The sequence below is a fragment of the Hippoglossus stenolepis genome, chromosome 5 (assembly GCF_022539355.2).
Source record: "Hippoglossus stenolepis isolate QCI-W04-F060 chromosome 5, HSTE1.2, whole genome shotgun sequence".
NCBI lineage: Eukaryota > Metazoa > Chordata > Actinopteri > Pleuronectiformes > Pleuronectidae > Hippoglossus > Hippoglossus stenolepis.
This window is the reverse complement of record NC_061487.1, coordinates 10,646,263-10,668,058: the sequence shown is the minus strand read 5'-3', so window position 1 is coordinate 10,668,058 and position 21,796 is coordinate 10,646,263. Positions and strand designations below refer to the sequence as shown.

The following is a 21,796-nucleotide window of genomic DNA, read 5'->3' as shown; positions in this document are numbered from 1 at the left end:
TTAACACAGTGACCTGGACGACAGGATTCTGTTTGTGGCTGTGTTAAATTACACTATTCCTACCTCCCTTGTTTCCACAAAGATAATTTTGGTTCATTTGATCTAAGTTTTGAGGAATCGTCTTTGAGATAAGGTTAAAACCAATATAATGAAGCTAAATATAACTTTTTATGCATTGAGATGTGTATTTAAAATGACAGACTCAGGGACTAGTTCTTCCATCAATAGAAGGTCCAATTAAAGTTACCAGTCTGTTGACTATTCACAGTAACTGGGACCATTTCTGAGTTGAATTTTTCAGCTTTGTGTGAACCACAGAGGCCCTGTTGCAATGAAAATGGAAAATAAAATGTGCAGTCGTAAAGTAAAGTCAACTATGGTAAATTCAAGTAGCCCTGCCACTGTGTCATCAAGCTGCTAGTGCCTAGACTTTCAATTATTTCAATCAAGAAGATAAGCCCAAACCACAAACTAACAAACAAACAAACAAACAAAAACAAATTCTTCCACATTAAGACAAAATAATAATTTTTACTTTACTTACTACTGACATGATTGTTAGGATGTAGTGCTCTAGGTTGCGCCCATGATGAAGGGCCATTTTGGCATCTGCTGTCACCATCAGCTCGACGTAGCGGGGATAGGAGAGGAAACGCTTGTGTCTTCGTGGGGATGTGGGGTGTGCGCCGGTGGAGTTGTTTTCATTCAAGTGCTGCTCTTCTATTGTCACTCTGAGAGAGTCCAGCTCCTCTCCCATATTCCCTCTGCCCTCAAACGAGACTGGCCCCTGTGTGTTCTCTGTTTTAGGAAAAGAAGGAAAAAAAGATAAGTGTGGAGTTGGATTGAAAACTGCAACTGATTCACCAGCATTTAAAATTCACGACCAAAGTCACTGGGGGCTGGAGCCAATCCCAGCTGACATTGGGCGAGAGGCTGGATGTACCCGGGATAGGTTGCCAGCCCATCACAGGTCTGACATATACTTACCTTGTCGCTTGATGGTGGGAGCAGTAAGCAGAAAATAAAATCCACAACCAAATGAACCTGGCCAGCTGACACACACCAGGTTCACCTCTGGTCAACTTCTGCCATATCCGCGCTACACAAACATGATGGACCCGCAATGCAATTTGAGAACACGTGACATCACTGTTTCGGTTGATGCCTCCAATTCATGTACACATGTGAGTCCAGCGATAAAGAGACAAACAACTCTCACATTCACATTCACATATGTCTATATCTAACCTAACCCCCTTCTGCTTGTCTTTGGACTGTGGGAGGAAGCCTAGGTACCTGTGACGCTGTACGGCGACATTCCTAACCACTGCACAACCATGCCTGAATTCAACAATAAAACACTCAAATTTCACCACACTGGATTCCACTTTATATAATAAATCATGAGAGGGGGCATTACATCTGCAGTTAAGGGCCGAGGGTTCTAGCGTGGCTGATTTCCAAGTGGCACAACAGAGGCACGCTGGAAAGAGGCAGGTCAGGAAATCTGCACTCCCTGCTGCCTGAGTGCAATCCATACAAACGGAGAAAATCCCATGACGGCATTTTATCAACACACAGAGGGACTATCCACAGTATATACTCAACAAGGAGATACTCAATGAACCCACTTTGTGACCCGGGTCATTACGTTATCTGAAAATTGTCAGAAATGTAGAAAGCTACACCGAAATATAAATAAATCAAAAGTATTGAACAAACAGATTGAAATAACACCTTTTACAGACTCAAGGTGAATGCCTTAAGCAATAGCCTTAGAGGGAAAAAAGAAATCACAGCCATAAAATGTTCATACTCAACTGGAATTCGCTCAGCTGAACTGCACGTGTCGAGCTGGCTATTATTATAGATTCCTTCACCATGAATGAGTGAAGTTGAAAGAGGGAGACAGGAGCAGAAGCACCGACTAGAAAAGTGTGAAGAGCTTGTTTTATTGGGGGGAAAAAAGGAATCTGCAAAGTTGAAGCCTGATGCAAGGGAAATTACACGAACATGATGTTAGTCCACGTGGATGTTTCATCTGACAGAGTTTGGAAAAAGAGACAGAACTTGAGCAGGAGGAGAGGGTGAATAGAATCTAATGATTAAATGGCCATGGTGTTTGGGGGGAGGATGTCTGCAAGGTATGTCTGCAATTGACCAGCAAGTATGGTCTTAATATTAAATCAATAATAATATAGCACTGGGATGATATCCAGAGCTTTTTGTGTTTAAACTGGACATTTGAGGACTAAGTACAGGCAGATTTGCACTGATGCAGCCATATGTAAGAAGGGGTTGCTTGGAGAAGTTAAGTAAAGTGATGGAGAACGGAGAACTAACACAACAGCAGTACAGTCACAATCAGAGATTTCCTTGATAATTTCCTTCTCTATCATTAATAAAATACATTGGTCCATGTTTTGCAAGTATTTGTTACATTTTGGTGCCGATGCGGATCAGGGGGCGGATCCAGTTTTTTTCCACCTTTGTCTAACTTTGTGAGATAGGTTGTTTTACTAACATTTTCCCTGTTTCCCCAGGAAATCTGGTATATTTAGGGAACTGATATTTATGAGTGTGTTGGGCTTGGTGGAGACATGAGGTCTACTGAGTGCCATTCTAGATCACATATAGTCTACTCTGTTACCTTAGAAAAGTCTTACAAGAATCGGTAATCAAGAGAAAATAGTAATATAAATTAAACATCAAATAACTTTCAGTAATTAAATGACTGAGAGTGTTTATAAGCTAAGCATTGTTTGGAGTTCGTCATCCTAAACAACCTCCTCAGCTTTGGATAACACGATTATAGAGAAGAGTTCCTTTGTCTTCTAAACACTCAATCTTTCCAGACAGCCAGACAGAGAGAGATTGTGTGGAAGTGTTAGGTCAGAGCGAAGCAAAAAAAAGAAGGACAACCCGTTGAGCACTCCCGAGATTATTCAAGCGATGCCCCCAGTGGGGACACAAGGCGGAGCGTGACTCCCTGGCACAATGGCACACAACTCTTGACGCCATGAGGCCCAGCCCCATGCCAGCGCCAACATCCAAGCCAGCGCCAAGCCTGTCTGTGCCCGTGCACACTGCCCAGGCGGCTGGGCCAGAACAGAGCTTTGTATTTTCCAGGAAAAATCTCTGCAAAGCCAAACCCACTCTGCTAAACCCCTTTAAACAGACTCATCACTGCAGACAGTCCGACATCAAAGAGATTATCAAAGCACAGTAGAGTATGTACGTATGTCCACAGAAATTGCTGTTCAATTTTAGAGCAAGTGAGTGTGCGATGAAAAAAGAAATGAAAATGAGGAGGAGGTTAAAATGTGGTCTCTGTTATAATAGCCTTTGAATCAGTGCAGATTAGCCACACACAACCTTTCCCAAATCGCCTTAGGTTCAAATCCCCCTCTCACTAGGTAGTGAGCTGCTACTTACACCATGAGAAGACAGGGGTGACTGCCCTGAACCGCCCGACACACAGAGACATGACATCATTCCTCTTGGCACCAAATCAGCATCACTGACACATCTAAATCTCTGGGACCAATATTACCCAAACATCAAAATGTGACACGTGTATTTTTACACCCGCAAAAATTTCATCAACACAAGTCCATAAAACTAAACTTCAACAGTTCTTCATAAAGTCAGCCCCGCACGGCATGAGTGTTAGAAGTTGGCTGCAGCATTCACATAGCTAAAACAGACCAACCCACCACATTCACTTTTCTGCTCCAGCGCCTATTTGATTTGTGAACTCCCAAAAGCCTTTTTATCATTGTGCCAAAGAATTATCACACACAATGAATATTATAAACAGTGTTAATCTAGTCATTCAACAACATGTTTGATCGCACATCTCAGGCAGTGCATCAGGCAATCAAGACTGAAATTTAGTTTGAATGCGCATGCATGTTTACACTTGAGCGTTTATTCAAATTCATTCATAAACATTAAAGTATGGATAAGGATTTTGATGTTTACGTATGCACTTCATGTTTGAGGCCATTCATGTACTGTACACGAAGACTGTCCAGCCTAGATCAAAGAGCTGCTCTTTAACTCTCGTTCAGTTCTCTGTCAGAAGTATCAATGCCAAGAGCTCAACAGTGGGGAACACACATTTCATTGTTGAACTAATTAACATTCTTTTACAATGGCCTGCTGAGAGTTAAAGCATCCCATTTCCCCCGGGTGCCAGTTAAATAGACAGTATACCTTAGAGTGAGTATAGGTAGGGCCTTGGTTCTACATGAGGTCAGGCATGGCTTGCTGCAGTTTTACTGACAGTACAACTCGAGTGGGATGATGTTGACACTCCAGCAGACAGAGGCACAATTAAGTGCAATTCTGTGGCTAGACAGAGAGAAGCGCAGGCAGCTAATTGTTGCTGCTGAAGAAGGCTTTTAAAAGTGAAGTGGCATGGCTTCTGACCTCATTGGAAGACGGAGGGCTTTGTACACTTACAGTGCTCACAGAGTTCAGTTGTTATTTTCAGTTCAGAGACATGCTAAAGACAGCATGGCCGTCAGCTGAAGAATGTGTTTGGAGTAGCAGACCCCCTTTGAGGAGACAAAACACGGCTAATGGATCTGGACTCATGACGATGGTCAGGGGCCTGGAGTGTTTTCTTTAGTCAGGATCAAACTAAGACGCCTCTCACTTTCGGCTTTAGAGAAAGTTGTCCTTCACCAAACCTTTAAGTTTGCTGTTTGAAAAGGAGAAATTGTTTCAAAATCTGGACATGATATTGGACAATCATCCTGAAAACCAACTGTAAATAGACGTTAGACACATTTACATGGAGACCAATATTCTAATATTAAACCAAAAAGACGACAATCTGAATAGGAAATGTAAACAGTGTTTTCCGATGATCTTAATCTGAATAAGGACATTCTCAGAATAAGGAATAATCCAATTAAGACATGAGGAGTATTCTGACCTTTGTCACATTATGTAGACAGGTATGCTCAGGTAAGTTCGATTGGAGTTTTCACAGGATTTTGCAGTGTTGACATTGGCCATGTTTGCACGCTCATCTCAATATGTCTAGCACCTTATTTGGTGAAGTCTAAATAACACAGCAAGCTTGGTAAGTTCAAAAGAGTAATTAGTATTGCTCATCCATCTCCTGTATTTTCAATCATACCAAAAACCAAGTGGGGACCCCGACACAGTGGTTTCAACAATACTTTTGCCTCGACGTAGCCAAAGCAGGTCAACAGTTTTGAGTGGCGTCTGGCCTCTTAGATGATTAACAGCCAGAGCCGCAGGCGATGACACCGATGCTTAACTGGCCACTGCCTCTCCCCAGTCCATCTCGATGGGAAACTGTCGCTCACCTGTCACCCCCTCTCACCTCTGACTGTCAGCCATGCCACCATGCAGTCAGTCGCTGTCACTCAAGTTGCTCTAACCATTCCAATCAGCCGCCACCTGTTAAGAATGCCCAGACAGTAGACAGTGGCAGAAAATAGCCCCAGCTGGAATTTGTCACGGGAACTCCTGAGACAACACATAGAGTTCAATGGGGCTGAGGCCTCGGGCAGGGCAGACACATGGCGGTTACTAAAGTTATAGACTGTCTATAGCTGCCCAGCCCTGTTCAGCCCTGTCCAAAATATCTGTTATCTTAAAATAAGATGACAACGAGTGCAATGGACCATGTTATTAGCTGCTTGCACTATCTGTCATGCAGTGTTATGAAATATGAGGCCATGATGAGACAAAGAACCATGCTTGTAGGGAACACTTATAAACATGTTGGCTGAAGAGTCCGCAGTCAGTGCATGCTGAATCCCATTCCAACTCATTGACAAGTATATTAATATCATCGTCCTGGTGTTCCAACGAAAATGCCAAGACCATTCGGGAGAGCAATCAAAAGACAAAAGAAATGCTGGTCCTTTTTGTATCCAGGCCAATAGCAAGGCAGTGGGGGATAAACCTACTTTAGAGAAGCAGGTGTAAAAGCAGAAAGGCGGGCAGTGGGAGCTCAAGAAAAGGCTGGGGCCTCTGCCAAGCTCTGGAGAAAGATCGACAGGCACATGCAGCGCAGGGCAGGATTGCTTAAACACATAAAGAAAGAAACCCCTTTCTCCATTCCTCTATATTGCTCAGTCAGCAATTCCCAATACTCTGTGGGACACTGACGTGCTACCCTGATGGATCCAAACAAACCCTCACAATCACACGACATCTGTGCATGCACACAAAGGCCCAAAACAACTTTTCTGACAAGTAACAATAGGTGCTTCCTGTTGGAGGAGGGCTAAGTCCGTCCAGGGGGCATGAGGGCACAGAAGAGGCCTAAGCCTTTTGGAAGATCCACAACATGTTAAGCCAGAGCCTAAAGGTGAGAGAGGTTGTCTGACTGATCAGTTCATCACACCCTGGCTGGCCACCTTTCCTGACCCCCAGTCAAGAGTCAGAGTTAAGAGGAAAACAAAGAGCTTAATTATGCACATACACACAGTTCCCACTGAGTCCCAGCAAACAAGTCAGCAAACCCAGCAACCACGCACCTCTAGGAGGGGAAAACCTCAAGGTCACATCCACCCGTCCAGTGAGTGAATCCAAACAAAGAGGGAAGTGAGGTCACAATCAACAAGTGCTTCCATTCACATACATGAAAGCGCAAAGGGAGAGCGGGCAGCGATTCAAGTCGGCTAGTTCAAACCCCAGGCGGGGGAGGGCATTTTTCCATGTAAATGAACCCATTGACCAAAAACCTGATGCTAGCATTTGAACTACCATGTATACACAGTGGGCACCAAGGGGGGAATCCTATACAATGATTGTGTTGAGGGTCAGGGGGCACAGATGCCATGTGTGCCAAGTATTGCCACATCAAAGGAAGTCACTTCGCTGTCCCAGCCTCCCTCAGTTAGCCACCAAGGAATCGTGTGAAACGCTCTGCAGCCAACAGAGGAACATTGATGTTTGGATTTTCAGCTGGTAATGTTTGCTGTCAAACTGTCTGTATTCAACAAACCGATACTAATTCAGACAAAATATGACACCCCGCAGCTTGAGACTTGCAGCCAACAACTGTGAGAAAAAGATACCGTGCAGCTCCCTTTCCCCCCCCCCACCTCATGTCTTTAGGAGGGGGATTTTTTAGAAAGCTAAGGGAAGAGAATTAGAGAAGAATCTGCCCCTATCTGCAGCCACCCCCATCGTTGTGGTTATCTCTATTGAAGGACGGCACATAGATTCACATGCAAGCTTGGAGGCAGATACCATGCAGAATGTGCCATTAAGGGTCGGAGCTGTGCTGTGAATTGAGGTCGCTGAGCTTTCTTCCCCAGAGGCTCTTAAAAGCCATAACCAGGCACAACAAGCCATTCTGCGACTTTTAAACATTAATCACCCACTCAACAGTTATCTACTCCAGAGGTATTCTAAACAGCAGGGACGCCACCCAGGTCGGCTGACAGAGAAGGAAGACTTGTACAGTTGCTCACAATGTCAGTCAGTGAGGCCTAATAAAGATATCCAGATTATTTGATGTAGAGTTGTATCTCTGATTCGCAGTCTTAGTCTGACACTTAATTTAAACTTCAAAAAAAAAAACTCCGATCCATTTAACGGCACATAGAGTGATAGTGCAGTGCTTTGTCAACAGCGCATGAACACACACAGTGAAGAAAAGCAGCTGAAGACAGGTATATGGCCTTGTCATGTCTGCTGAAATAACAAAACATAATTTTCCATCAAGGTAACACTTTAAAAGCCCTCATCATTGCACTTCTACCTCTGACACTTCACAGTCATGACGGCAAATGTGCATAAAAGTCAAGTATTTGTACATGTCAGGAAAGACAAGTGCAACATTTGAAACAAATTCTCTGCTAAATTTATCCGTGTGGAAACATGGTCTTCCTCTCCTTTCAACACATATTTCCATGGTGTGCAGAGACTGTACAAACTGGAAACTCTTACTCCATTCAGATACAGAAGTCCCAGTTGTTTTTGGCACCGACTGTAGTGAACTCGGGCATTACTACACAACATCATATCTGAGGGAAAGGCTTATCCCAAAAGAGGCACTGTATCTTTCTGCCGATGCACATTTAGTTTCCTTGAGATCTGGTTGATAAAACACAGCTTGTTTCATGTTTCTACTGTTTAAAAAAAAAAAAGGGGGGTTCTTTTTTGGCAGAGCAAAGAGAAGAGGGGATTTAAAAAAAATGACTGCAGCATGACTTAGTCCTGCAAAACAAAGTCTTTACAGATGGGGGAGACTGACCAGCTAGCAGATTGGAAGCATTGATGCCTATTCAGTATTTTCAGATGTGTGGACCCACAAGGCCTCTTAACCTGCAAACCTCTTCAAAGTCTCAAAACTGCCAAACCCCTCAGCACTCAAAGTCCAGCTCCCCATTTTGATTTAGGACGAGTCCTCTTCAGACCATAATGAAAATAAAGCGGAGAAAGAAAGAAAGAAAGCAAGAGGACCATAAGATAACTAACTCTGCCAAATAATGTTTTATAGCTCTTCAAAAAGAGGACTTGAAGGGACACTTCATAATCTGCCATTGAGAAATGTTAATCAGTTGGATTGCCACTTTGAGTTGGCACACAATATAAAATGCCCTTTCACCTTTACTGTAGTGTGCAGTCCAAATATGATGCTCAGAAAAGATCCAGGTCTTAATTCCTAGATTAACAATGATTCTACTTGGTGGGTCCTGAGATCCTCAACACTAAGGAAGTCCTGTGAGGATACACACAGCTACTAAGTTTCCCAAGGAATTTAACCCATAAGTCGTGAGAGGCAAGTGTCCAAATACATAACCAGGAGCAGCAACTGTTTTGCAAGTAGAATTTATACGCACCATGCCAGTGTTTATATCTAACCTGCTAGTAGCAGCGTGTACTGCACTTCTTCCCATAAAAAGACACGACAGGGCTGTTAGTCTTGGCTCGGTGAGGCCTTCAAAGAGCCCATTTATCATTGCATCTGGAGAGGGGCCTATCTGATATGGCTGAAGAGCCACAGCCTGGGACACCTCATAGTCCTAAAGCAAACCCCACTTGGTTCTTTTAATCCTTCTGCTCAATGTTTACCTGCGGCCCTTTGTTGAAGTCCTACAGGTGTCACGTCCACATACGAGGTGGGGAAATGAATATTTTTTTCGATGCATCGCGATGGGAATGTGAACGACTCTGCATCGATGCAGAGACAGAACATAATCTATTCATGTTTTCCGCTACATACATTTTTTTTGCGACGTCCCGCCGCTGCGTTATTATAACCACCTCTGCTTCTGGATCAGGACAGACGCACATTAAAAGGTCTAGTCATCTTTTACCAAGTCTCCTGTCTGAGTGTCCTCCCTCCACTCTCCCGCTGACCTGTGCTCACTTTACACTTTAACAATAAACACCAACACGTTTCATGATGCGACACCATCGATTAATAACTAAATACATGTGGTTATCAGTTTTTGTGAGCGACAGAGATGGGCAAACAGACACAAACACAAACACATAGGCTGCAGACAGGAAAGAAGTCATTGCCACAGATTATCACACTGTTTTTTTTTTTACTTCATTGTTGCAGAAGAAGCGAAGCCCCGCTTATCCAGGAACATAAATATGAATTCAGCAGGTTTTTATAAAGGTCAGCTCTAAGCGTGAGTGACTAGAAAAGAGCAGAGAAGCAGAATAGACTTATTATAAGAAATAAGAAATAACATTTTTTGATGCATCGAGACGCATCGATAATTGTTTTATAATCGAATAATAGCCCTCTGTATCAGAATCGAATAGTACATCTACTGTTTGTAGATGTACTATTGGTTCATGGTTAGGGTAAAAAGTCTTGATGTATCTCAAGAAGTGATAAGTAGAAATTCAACAATAACTGGCTAAAGCATAAAGATAATTGAATGACAATGGATATTCCTTGAACATCAGAAGTCAGGAGTCATTCAGCAAGCCTACACTTATCCATTTCTTAGGGGAGAGTATATTTAAAAGTGCCTCAGAGTGGGGGGCTGAGAGACCCTCGAGATTTCTCAGCCTCTGTCTACCACACACAGACTGAGTGAGTGAAAGGACACAGCATATTAAGGGGGTATTGGCCTGGCCCATCAGGTCAGTCCAAGTTCTTTAAACCGCCGCCGCACACAATGGTTACCACCAGGCGACAATGGCCGGGTTCAGACAACAAGCAAATCAAGCGGCCTGTACATAAAAGATTTATTGCATCCAACAACAAAGGCCGCCCACGGAGCTCCCTGCAAGGACAACTCTAAGGCCCCTCCGTCGCTGTGAACTCCACTCGGTCACCCGGCTTTCTTTTGAGGGCCTCTCCACCGTCCAAAGGCCTCTACCATAAAAATTCAAATGATATTGGGGGGAACTTTCAAGCAGCCTCCCAAGCAGAAAAAACCTCTCCACTTCTTTTCATCACAACCGCAACCTAAGAGGTGAATATTCCTCCTCTATGAGCTCTCAGCCTCAGGATTGAATGCTCCAGAATAAGTGGAGTAATAACATCAGGCAGTGCTGGAGTTTAATTAAGCTGAGGAGCTGCGAGTAACACCCCTCTATCAAGGCTGAAGTCTTTTGGGAATCCTTCAAGCCAAAGATCGTGACTGAGTGTAATTTACATTTTATGCAGTGTTTATTGCTATGGCTGAGAAATTGAACACAGGTCATCAGGAGTGAGGTGTTTGCGGGTGCAAGTCAGACAGACAGCGGTTACAGGCAGGATAGTTAGTCAGTCGTAGTCTGTTACCTGAGGCAGCACAGGGCTCTGTGTTGTTGCCGGCATTCGAGATGTTCCTCTTCCTCTCATGTCGATAGACCAGATGAGGTTTGTTGTTCTCTTCCACATATTCCTCCCCGTCAGCGTTTAAAAGAGGTTCCAAGAAATATTCACCGTGTTGTGTTGTAAAAGTTCCAATCTAGAGCAAAAACAGAGACGTCATTGATTAGTTGTGTGAGAAAAGCATGCACTTGTGTGTGTGTGCAGACTGTACTGTATATTTGCAGGTTTAGTTTACAGATGGGGGCATAGTTTCATTTAAAGAGCTTGTGGTGTAATTGCAGTCATTCTGTTTTGCCCTTGAGCACCACTGAGCACATTATTTCCATGCCTTTGAACGAGCTCTGTCTTTTGACGTCTGCACATGAAAAGAACATGCTGACTCAGACAAGGTCGGAGAATACCTGTAACAGTTCACTGTCAGTCATTGTTGAAACTGAACCCCAAAAGACAATTGTGGGACATTTCAAGCCTTTTTACACTTTTATAGACACACAGGTGAGCCATCAAGTGTGCAGTAAGCCTTTTCATACTTTTTATGCAGTAGTTGTTATTTCAGAGCGCTTTTTATAACTGTGAAAAAACACATTTCCCTTTACAGCCTGACACCGGGAGGAGTGACATCATCATACATGGACAGAGCTGCTGACAGAGGAATGCTAATATTGATTTGGCAGCTCAGTCCCTCACAAAGCTACTTAGCTCACTTGGCCATGAGGAACAAGGGTGTTTGTATGGTAATTTCATGTGCACACTTAAACAGGATATTGAAGGCTGGAATGTTATCTTTACGGCAGCATTATTCCATAACCCTCCGCGCAAGTGATGGACATTTGGCAATGGAAAACATACAAATCGGATAAGGGAAACATGTACAAACTGCGCCTTTAGTCTTCCCCCCCTTTCAAAGAGTGAAGGATTAGTTGGCTTGCACATATGTCTCATACTTCCTCGAAAGTGCTACAGGCTTTGACTGCTCCATGTGTTCATTGCTGCTTATTTTAGAGTAAGATGTGCCAATGTATTGGATATCCAATTTAGTGAAAAGAAAAGAAATAGAATAAAAAATTAAATAATCAAATAATTAAAACTGCTGAATAAATAAAAGAGATAGTTTTAAAGACTGCCCCTTGAACACAAATTTATTTTCCTAATCTTATCTGAGGACATAATGTGTAAATTTAGGGAAACAGTTGCCATATATTACTATTAGTTACCTGCAAATTCCACACGTCCGTCTATATGTGCCGCACATATCTCGAGAATTCATCTTATCAGCTTCACATTTCGTAAATGTGTTATTAAGGGAATGTTGAATGTTGAATTTGGGTAAACTTTGATTAAACAGACAACCAGAAGTAGCAGTGACGTTGATCAAAACAACAGTCCGTTCAAGGCAACGAGCATGTTCACGACAACGGCAACAATAATGTATTCTCAGTTCTCCAGGGTTCTGCGTACTTAGTCAAGCTTTACTGAACTTTGAATAAGCAGGTTCATATCTTTGGAATGCGTGAGGAAAATGGTTCACAAAAAAGGACACTAGTATAGAAAAATAATGAATTTTGTGGGTCAAATTTCACAGATATTTCCAACTTGTTTTGGGTCACACATTACGTTAGAAATGATCCAGTTAAAGAGCATAACCTTAATTATGAATCACTTACAATAAAAAATTGTATTTTGTCGTATGAACCATATTAGATGTAGACACAGCGAGATACTGTGTTGAGCTTCAAAGTTAATCACTGATCTTAGAAACACCAGTCGATGAATGGGATTGCCCAACTGTCATGGAATTTAAGAAGTTCAAATTCCCCTTTTGGAGCCATTTAAGGACTTTTAAACCATATTAGGTCTAAAAACATTCTGTTTTGCATTAACGGATTGTGTAATTTTAAACTTTTGTCGAAGAAATTCTGCATAAAGATTATTTTTTTCACCCAACATGAGAATGTTGCAGCCTTGCTGTTGAACTAATCTAAACATGATGAATGATTTATACAGACTAACAACTGGTAGATGTTTACCTGTATCTTGTAAATCACTATCTATGGTCAGTTAGCTTTAATTGGATAATTATGGCTGAGCCTTTCGGAGGTTTTCATGTGGTGTTGACTGAAGGCTGAACAGACAAATGCTCTGTTTGGAGGAGGGCAGAGTTTCAGGGTTTCCCAGCATTAGCTCAGCAGCAAATCTGGCAAACATCTGAACAGACACAATTGTTGCTGTTCAGTCGTGGGTTCTGAACTGGACTTTACAAGCGAGGAACTTCTATTTGAGGCAAGGACACACTCAATGATATGGATGAAATGACCGCTGGCCCACATCTGTTTTATAAAATCTCACACACTCAAATCCGGCAGTTGCTGCTGAGTCATGCGGACGTATAACATATAGCTGCAGTCAATCTCTAAAGTTAAATAGGACATAAAGGCGTCATGAGCCTGATCTTTGCACAGAGGTACTGTACATCACTTGGTGCTGGAACGAAGGCAGCCTCATTTCTCAAGACAGAGTGACTCAACACACATCCTCTATTATGTGAGTGGATTGAGGGAATGAGCTTGGTCAGGAACTAACATTTCCCACACTGTGAGCAATCCTTAAGTCCCCCAGTAGCTTCATTGGCAGCTGTCTCCTCTTAACACGGCATTTCTCCCCTTTTCTGCCCATCACAGCTCACTTTGAAAAGGCCAAAAGCCCCTCAACCCTACCCCCTCCAGATTCCCCCCTGGGGATGGCTTTGAGCGACTCTGGACGAAAGGGGAACCTGCTTTTTTCCAGAATGACCCCTTTGTTTTAGGGCTTAATTATTCCTAAATGACCTCATCCCAACAAAATGTGCTTGGCCATTAAGGCCCAATGATCAGATACGGACACATTTATGACCCAATAGCCTCTGGGCTGTCTCCTTTGTCCTGTCATTCTCAATGAGTGATGATGCGGATAAGCAGCAAAGATTGCTTGAAAAAGGATGCAAACATGTTTGGATAAGCGAGTCATACATCAAAGTTGAGCAGTGTGACAATTAAAAGCTTATTACCCTGATAATTCCAGCATACCTCGTGTCTTAGATTGCTCCGCAAACACTTGTGGAGGTCTCTTTTCTCAAATGCCGGACTAAATAGAAGTTTATCCCCACTAAGAGATAAATCCCAATCATTTTTAATCATTACGTCATGTTTCAAAAGGAGTGCAATCACCGCATGCAGTGTGAATGTTCTAGTTCTAAAAGCTTCAAAGTGCAGCTGACGCCTATTCTGTGACATGCTATCCTGGTACTGAACGCAGTGCACCTATCTAAAATAAGGATTATGTCACTGATGGACGTTATGACAGGGAGGGAGACTCCAGGGCCTCCTGTCTGTGTTGCAGTGGCCAGCCAGACCCCACCACCACCACCACCACCACCACCACCACCACCACGCAGATTCCACCACAATCCAGCTGGCGCGACTGTGGTCAAACCCCTGCCCCTGGACCAGTAACCTTATGTGACCCAGGAAGTCATTGCCTTCCACACTTATTAGATTGTCTCGCACAGGAGTCCGCCAATTAAATGACACGGACATCAGGATCCTCGTAGTATAACAGGGCTGTAAACTCATTATTACCCAATAACTCCATTAAAGCCCCATAAGATCTAAAAGATGTGCTAAAGAGCAATCAAAAGGCAAACAGCTGCTTTAGACTGAATGACCACGTCTGGAGGCTGCAAATGACGAATTACTTGTATTGACAGCTGATGTGTTGATTTTAAGTAAAAAACTACTAAAACAACTCCCATCACAAGTGTTCAGAACCTGACGGAGGTGACATCTTCAAACAGAAACCCAAACCCCAAAAGTACAATGATACATAAAAAGCAGCAAGGTGTCGGATTGGAGGAGCAAATGTTTGGAATTTGTGAATTTGCCAATCAAACAATATAAATAAACATGCCAGTATAATCTTCATCAATAGCAATATAATAACAGTTCAATATGTAATGATATAATGCGTATGCATTGTGCAAGTAGATCAATTAACACTAATTGATCTACCTCAGATTGGTAAAACGTCTTGCTGCCATTTATAAAACCACAATCTTCAATCAGACGCAAAAATCTGTCTTTGAAGTTTTAATAACGTAACATTTACTGTAAAAATCTTTTTTCTTCATATAATTTGTAGCCAAATTGCATAGCCCTAATTAACTGATTACTCCAAAAAAATCAAATCAAAAATCTCCCTCAGTGATCCAGCACAGAACAACAACCCCGGTGGCAGCTGATCAGTGTCTCTTGCTCAAGAGCACTTGAGCAGAGTGGATGTCCCACTCTCTTAACCCTGCAGCACCCTGATGCCCAGGCTGCACCGAGCAACAGCAGCATCAACAGGTAGCAGGATGCAGAGTCCTCTCTCCTCCTCACGCAGAGACGCGAGTCCACCAACACCCGGTGGGGGGGTCGCATGCACGGATGCACATCGTGTACAACCACAAGTTTGAGATAAGGTTTGATACTCACAAGGCCAGTGCACAGGCTGAACACCGCGGGGTACTCGCTCTTGGCGTTGACGTGTCCGCTGAAAAAGCAGTGGCGCATGTCGCTCGGGTCGTGGGACTCCGTGTCGTTGCCCCGTCGCGCTCCCAAGTGTGTGACCGCGTACGAGGGGGCGATGAAGCCGGAGTCCGCGGTCAGGTTGAGATGGAAGCGCTCCCCGAACGCGTCCACCCGGTAGAGAACCCGCAGAGCCGACAGGTCACCGCCGGGAGCCAGACTCCTGCGTCTCCTCCTGTAGTGCAGCTTGTGGGGGAACGACTCCCCGAAGTCGTTCAGTCGGAGCGGGGTGATGATTTCGTACGATGACAGCCGCTTGATGAAGCTCTCTGCAAAACACAAGAACGGTCATTTAACGCCAAGCTGCAGACTGACCAGCCCCCGGCTGCACATCTCCCCGGCGAACCAGTGTCGGGCGCCTCCAACGCGAACCGAGGCAGAACTCTTACCTTGTTTCGGATGCAGTCGGTACTGCAGAGTGTCGCGGACAAGTGCTGACAGATGACACGTTAGTCCAAGCAGCCACATTGCAAACTGCATGATTCCCCCCGCGAAGAAACCCTCCAAGGCGAAGTACCCTCCGTCTCTGCCGAGCGAGCTCCCCGTGCTCCCTCTCCCTTTCCCCCCGGCTTGTCAGCGGCAACAGGTCGCGGGATCCGCGGAGGAGGCTCTGTGCAGCGCAAGTCTCGCAAAGTGCACTGGCCTCATCGCATTGCTAAACCTGCATCCACTACCCCCCCCTCTCTAAACTACGGCTATTTCTTATGACACGTTCATCCCCCCCCCTGACCACAACAAAAAAAAAATGTTGCTGCCTAATGTAAACTGCAGTCTATACTGAAGGGAGGGATCTGTGCCAAGTACGCTTTCCCTCAGCCATCCCTGGAACACCCCGTGCGCCCGAAGCACTCACCGAGTCCGAAGCAACGCCCCCGTGTGCGCTCCCGAGCCAATGGAGAGTGCGCCTCCACCACCACACATGGGGCAGGCTCCAGTGCTGCAGAGCTGGGAAGACTGGGATTACACTGTCAGAGCAATAAGATCATCGGGACCTCAGGGTTTAAGGTTTGTCCTCTGCAGTGGTGAGGCTATAGTGTAACATGTGACTGACGCACCTGAGGAAACTACTCTACCACACAGACATGATTCTATTGTTAGTTCTCCTGTGATAAACACAATAAAAGTGCTTTACATGATGTTGTACCTGGGACTTGTGATGCATCTGAGGCGGCAAACACTGAGTTTATATTTGGTTAAGGTAATAGAATGTAGAGCTATGGATATATTGGACTATATCAGCTGCATGGATCAATATGTCAGCTGATATTAACGTCTGCCTCTCAGGTGATCGAGCACATCACCCACTGACCAGAAGGTCTCTGGTTTGATCCCAGTCCTCCAGCATATTTTCCAGTCCGCATGCTGAAGTGTCCATGGGCAGGACAGTGAACTCTAACTTGCCCCTGATGGCTGCATGTGCCGTCAGTGTGAGAGAGAGTTGTATTGTGCAAACGGGTGAACGTGAGTCGTAAAGAGCCTTGAATGCTCAATAAGATGAGGACAGCTGTATTTAAATATCTGTTTAGCATTTCCATGTATGAGACACATTAATATTCCATTTATATTTTAAAAAATCCGATTCAAAATCCCACTGACGTTTGCAACAACGCTAAAAACTAATAATCCAATCGTGTTATCTTTCTCTACAGCGTGCCGTGTGACTTGCTTCACATGTTCGGATACAGTATATGTGGCAGTTCTTTTTAAATACAGTCTAATATTGCTTATTCAGCAGCCTTTAAAGAACACCATTCATAGGCCTTATGTTCACAGGCTAAACAGAGGTCATGGGGGTTGTGATTAGCTCAGACATTAGCAGCAGGACAGAGAGGATTGGATGCTGTAGATGTTTTTAGACAGCAGAGATTACAATAAGAAACTTCACAGTGGGGAATGTCGGTATTATGTATTATGCATTTTGACGAAACCAAGATACGATGACCCAAGGAGCCGTGCTGCCACACATGTAGTGTTTTTTCACGAGAGCTGTAGATTTTTTTTTCTTTGCTCATGACGTAAGTGTTGTTTACTTCCTTCCCTAAAGTCAGGGAGGTCTCAACATGCTATAGCAACGTGTCTAGTGGAAGCAGATTTGTGTTGGACAATAGAAAATAAACCGTACGCAAACGCTTCATTTAATTCATAGAAAGAAATGATGTAACTCAAGAACTCGTGGAACACATGCTCACCCAGATGTGTCACTACTTCAGCACTCCACGTGGGATTAGTGTATGTGAAGGGATCTGAATTTCAGATTCAGTAATTGCATCACATTTGCTACTTCCAGCAACACTCTGTTTGGAGGTTTGTTTTTCTTTTTGTTTGATGGGAAAATCAGAAATCAGATGGTTTCGCTCAGAGTTGATGACAGTGCGTGAACCCCGTGACTGTTAATTCACTAATGTTTCATTTTCTGCTTATAGTAAAATAAATAAAGACATGTACAATGATGAGTTTTATAAAGGAAAGGTTAAGTGTACCAAATAAACAGGGAACTCAGTGATGAGTTCGTAGAAGCCTCTCAGTGCTGGTGACCTGAAGGACTTTGGTATGACATCAATGATTGTCAGTCTGAATTTAATATTACATTTTTAACTGATTCAACCGAGAAACTAATTGTGTCACATGTATCTTCATCTTTAGGCCTGTACTACGCATTTCATCTATAATTTCCAACAAATGGATCCACTGTAGTACGTGATTGCAACTCGTGGGAAAGTAATAGGCACTCGCAGCACAAAATAATCAGCACAGAGGGCATTATGAGCCATCCCTCACTGTCATCTGGTGGAGGAAGTAGACTTCCTCGGCCATGATGTGGTCAGCTTCTCGTTAATCATTCGGGCACGTTAGGTCTTACACAAAGTTGATGGACGTGTGAAAGGAGTCTTGTTTTTCATGTCCTTTGAAGACTAATGTCACAGCATTGTGAGTAATTCGACTCGGTGGGCTCACCGGAAACACTTTTGGATCCTGTGAGCTCTTTCTTTGACGGAGAGCATCTCGCCTCCAAGTCAGGGCTTTTACTTTTTAAGAGTCTCTCTCTCTCCTTGCTCTCTTTCTCTTCCTCTCTCTCAACCTCCCTCTTGAAGTTTTCTTTCTGAACTTAGTGGTTTCCGCTAAAAGGAAGGAAGGCAGGAAGGAAGGATGGATAGATGGATAGATGGAGAGATGGATAGATGGATAGATGGATAGATGGATGGATAGGTTCCTTGATCTAGAGTAAATATGTGAACATCTGCTACGACGAACCCTTGTGATGTGAGCAAAGAAATAGGAAAAAATGTAAAGCACATCTGGAAACAGTAAAAACCAATAAAACAACAAGATTCACATATTCCATTTGCTTATAGTTGACAACATCTACAAAAGAAAGGACAGAACCAATTCAAATGCCCCGTGGGCTCAGTGCTCCAGTCAGGCTGCCGGAGCTGCGTCTGAATTTCATAGCTCCTGTGATGAAGTTATTGTTATTTTTGAGGAAAAAGTCTCTGCACTGTAAGTTGTCTGATGCCTCCCTGATGTGTTATTCATTCAGTCTCCGAGCCTCCTGTGAGGCTATTCATTCCACTAAACCCCTGTCGCTGTCCTTTCATCATTAAGATCCGAAAGGGGGAATGTTGAAAAATAACTGAATTTGACATTAAAAAAAATCTGTTGTGAAATGTTTTTTTTTACAGATTTTCTTACAGAAAGCAGTTTCAGCAAAGCTGCATGTACATAAAGAAACAAACACCTTTCTAACATTGTTTGGAGAATAAGAGACATATTAAGAGTTTAATGTTTGATCTGACCAATAAATCTCAATTAAAATATACATTATAAAACGTAAAGATTAATTTTTTATTCGAATAAAAGTCGGGGTTATGGCAAAAGGACTGCGAGAAGCTTAAGGTAAACTATTTAGGGTGAAAATAACGATGGGCCCCAGATGTGCAGCTCTCTCAGACTAACAACCACTGCAGGGAGAATTCTGGATCACGTGCTGCTTTGGCACACAGGTCTCCATGCAGGCCTCTAGCTATCACTGCAACTCCACTTCAGCCACTCAGCCACTAACAAGCTTTTATCACCTACAGCACATTTCAGAGTTAGCAAAATGATCACACTGGATAGCTCATTTAGGGGTGAGCGGCGCTACCCACATGCTCATTAATGCTCCGCAGATGCCACAGTTAATGGATGAAACATCCTCAATTTCTGCCAGATGTACATAGCGAGGTCTCCGCAGATGAGTCAGCGTCTGCCTCGGGCCTCTCTATACATCGTGGAGACGTCAAACTCGTAGCGTGCTCCCACTGCAAAAGGCCCTGTCTGTCCTGTTCAACAGTTACAAAGAGCACTATTATTCATTAGTCCCCATTACGCCAGTCATGCTTTCATTTCTTATGTGTCTCAAACTAAATACAGCAGAAAGATGTGCCCTCTGCTGCCCCTGATTGTGCACATTCTGAGGTCATTGCTTCACAGATCAAATGACAGTGTTTTAGTGTTTTTTTGGTTTCCACATGTTAACTGTCTCATTGTCTTAAACAAGCGATGATATACGCTGGGCTTGGCCCGCTTCCTTGCATGGCCTTTGCCCACAGTTGACCCTGCAGGTTCAGTGTAAAGGGGAGGTTGAGGTTTAGTGAAAGGACGACTAATGACTGAGAACAAAGGCACTTTCCCAGTGTAAGCAGCAAAACATCAAATTCTAATTAACATGTATCATAATAAAATGCATTTACAAGCTCTTCTCTCAAGAGTCTAGTTAATAGTATGACCTACGTATAGGTGTTAATGCATGTGGGATTTTCCTTTTCACATATGTTTTTAGATTAACAACTGGCTTGGAGAGAGTTGTGCTTAGAGACCTCTCCAGCTAAAATGTATGTGCATGTGGAAAATATGGCAGAGGGTTTCTCCCCTTATGGGAACAATCAATTGTGGTGAACCAGACATCAGTGGAAAACATGCATCGAGCATGGGGCATTTGATTTCATGGTTTTTGATGGTTCTCGGTGCTCACCATAAAATATATAATTACATATCTATCCTCATCCTCCGTATTGATATTTTTTTATCATACACAATGTGTCTTATATTTCTCAATTCTTTCCTCTATTTTTTCTGTGCAAGCCTTATACCATAAAACATCTGCTTTATTCTTTATTTCCCTTCAAGGTTTAATTGTTTGATCTTTCTGTGTCAATCACTGATTCCCTACTTGGTTTATTCCATATGTGGTGCTGTTACTCCATTTTGCTTAAAAAAATCTTTGCTACTTTAAGGAATTCAGGGAAATAAATGAAAAGAAGAACACAATGTGACTCGGCTGAAGAATTAAAGATGGCTGACCTATTGAATACAGCTGAAACTAAAATATGATGTCATTACACGTACATATTATATTACACTGTATTAACAACATTTGGAAAATCTGATTAGTTGTGAAAAAAGCTCAGTTATTTCTACTGTACACTCTAACTAAAGGCAGCAGTGGAAGCTCTTCCTCCGACATGTCAGGTGATTTATCATCCAGGGTATGACCCCCAACCCCCTTCTGTTTTACCCTAAACTTGAGCAAAGCCCAGGCCTGAGAGCTCGAACAGCTCCAGAGCCACTCTTCCTTTCATGGTTCAATGGGTTTGAACTCCCCAGTCATAACAGTGATCTATACCTCCTGATATACATCAGGGCCTTGTCTACCAGCCACTTCCTGCCGTGTTGCAACCTCGGATTTCTGTTGACGTATTTTTGCATGTGTAAGAGGGTCTCCTGAGCACCGATTGTAATATGACCACAAAGAGGGGTTCCTCTCAGGAGGGTTTCCCGAAAACTGGAATACATCACCGCATATTATTTTAGTTGTATTTGACAACAAGTTCATCTTGACAATCCACAGAGCTGAGGCAAATACTTTGTAGCATTACATAGCAAGCATTGTGTTGCTACTATAATAAGATAAATACTTTGTATACGACTCTGAATAGCTGCTTCGGGTCCGTACATTTTCCTAAACTTTTCTGGAGGGGCTGTATGTGACACCTCAAGTGTTCGAGGCAGTTGCTCCAGAACCTTTCCTGCCAGCCACCTGGGAAAATATCCATAAAATGTTGGATTCAGCCCATGTGAGAAAACAGCAGGACTTCCAGAAGATTCACAGAAAGCGAGTGGGTGTGTTGATAACATTTCTAACGGTGCGTTCAGAAAAAATGCAAAGAAAATGATTACCGGAGAAACCAGCACTGTTGTGTACGAGTCAACAAGATCATCCAGGGGCAAAGACAGCTCTGGGAAGTCCATAGACACCTCCAGCAGCTGTGTCTGGATGGCTGCCATCTCTAGCACGACATGAGTCAGACCAGTGGCTGGTTTGATGAACTGCTAACCCCATTTGCATTATTCATGTTGCCTAGTGCGAGTG

General features: G+C 43.4%; 1 protein-coding gene across 1 annotated transcript in view; it reads right to left on the bottom strand.

Annotated features, from left to right (window-relative positions):
• Nucleotides 1-16,282, bottom strand: part of LOC118109534 (A disintegrin and metalloproteinase with thrombospondin motifs 20) — an 88,433-nt gene extending 72,151 nt beyond the window's left edge. Inside the window, exons 1-4 of the mRNA XM_035156701.2 lie at nucleotides 15,777-16,282; nucleotides 15,295-15,656; nucleotides 10,754-10,922; nucleotides 545-798 (exon numbers count right to left, since the gene is read on the bottom strand). Coding sequence (XP_035012592.2) covers nucleotides 545-798; nucleotides 10,754-10,922; nucleotides 15,295-15,656; nucleotides 15,777-15,867 — 876 coding nt within the window. The 5' untranslated portion in view covers nucleotides 15,868-16,282. The remainder of the gene's footprint in view (nucleotides 1-544; nucleotides 799-10,753; nucleotides 10,923-15,294; nucleotides 15,657-15,776) is intronic.
• Nucleotides 16,283-21,796: the final 5,514 nt, after the last annotated feature.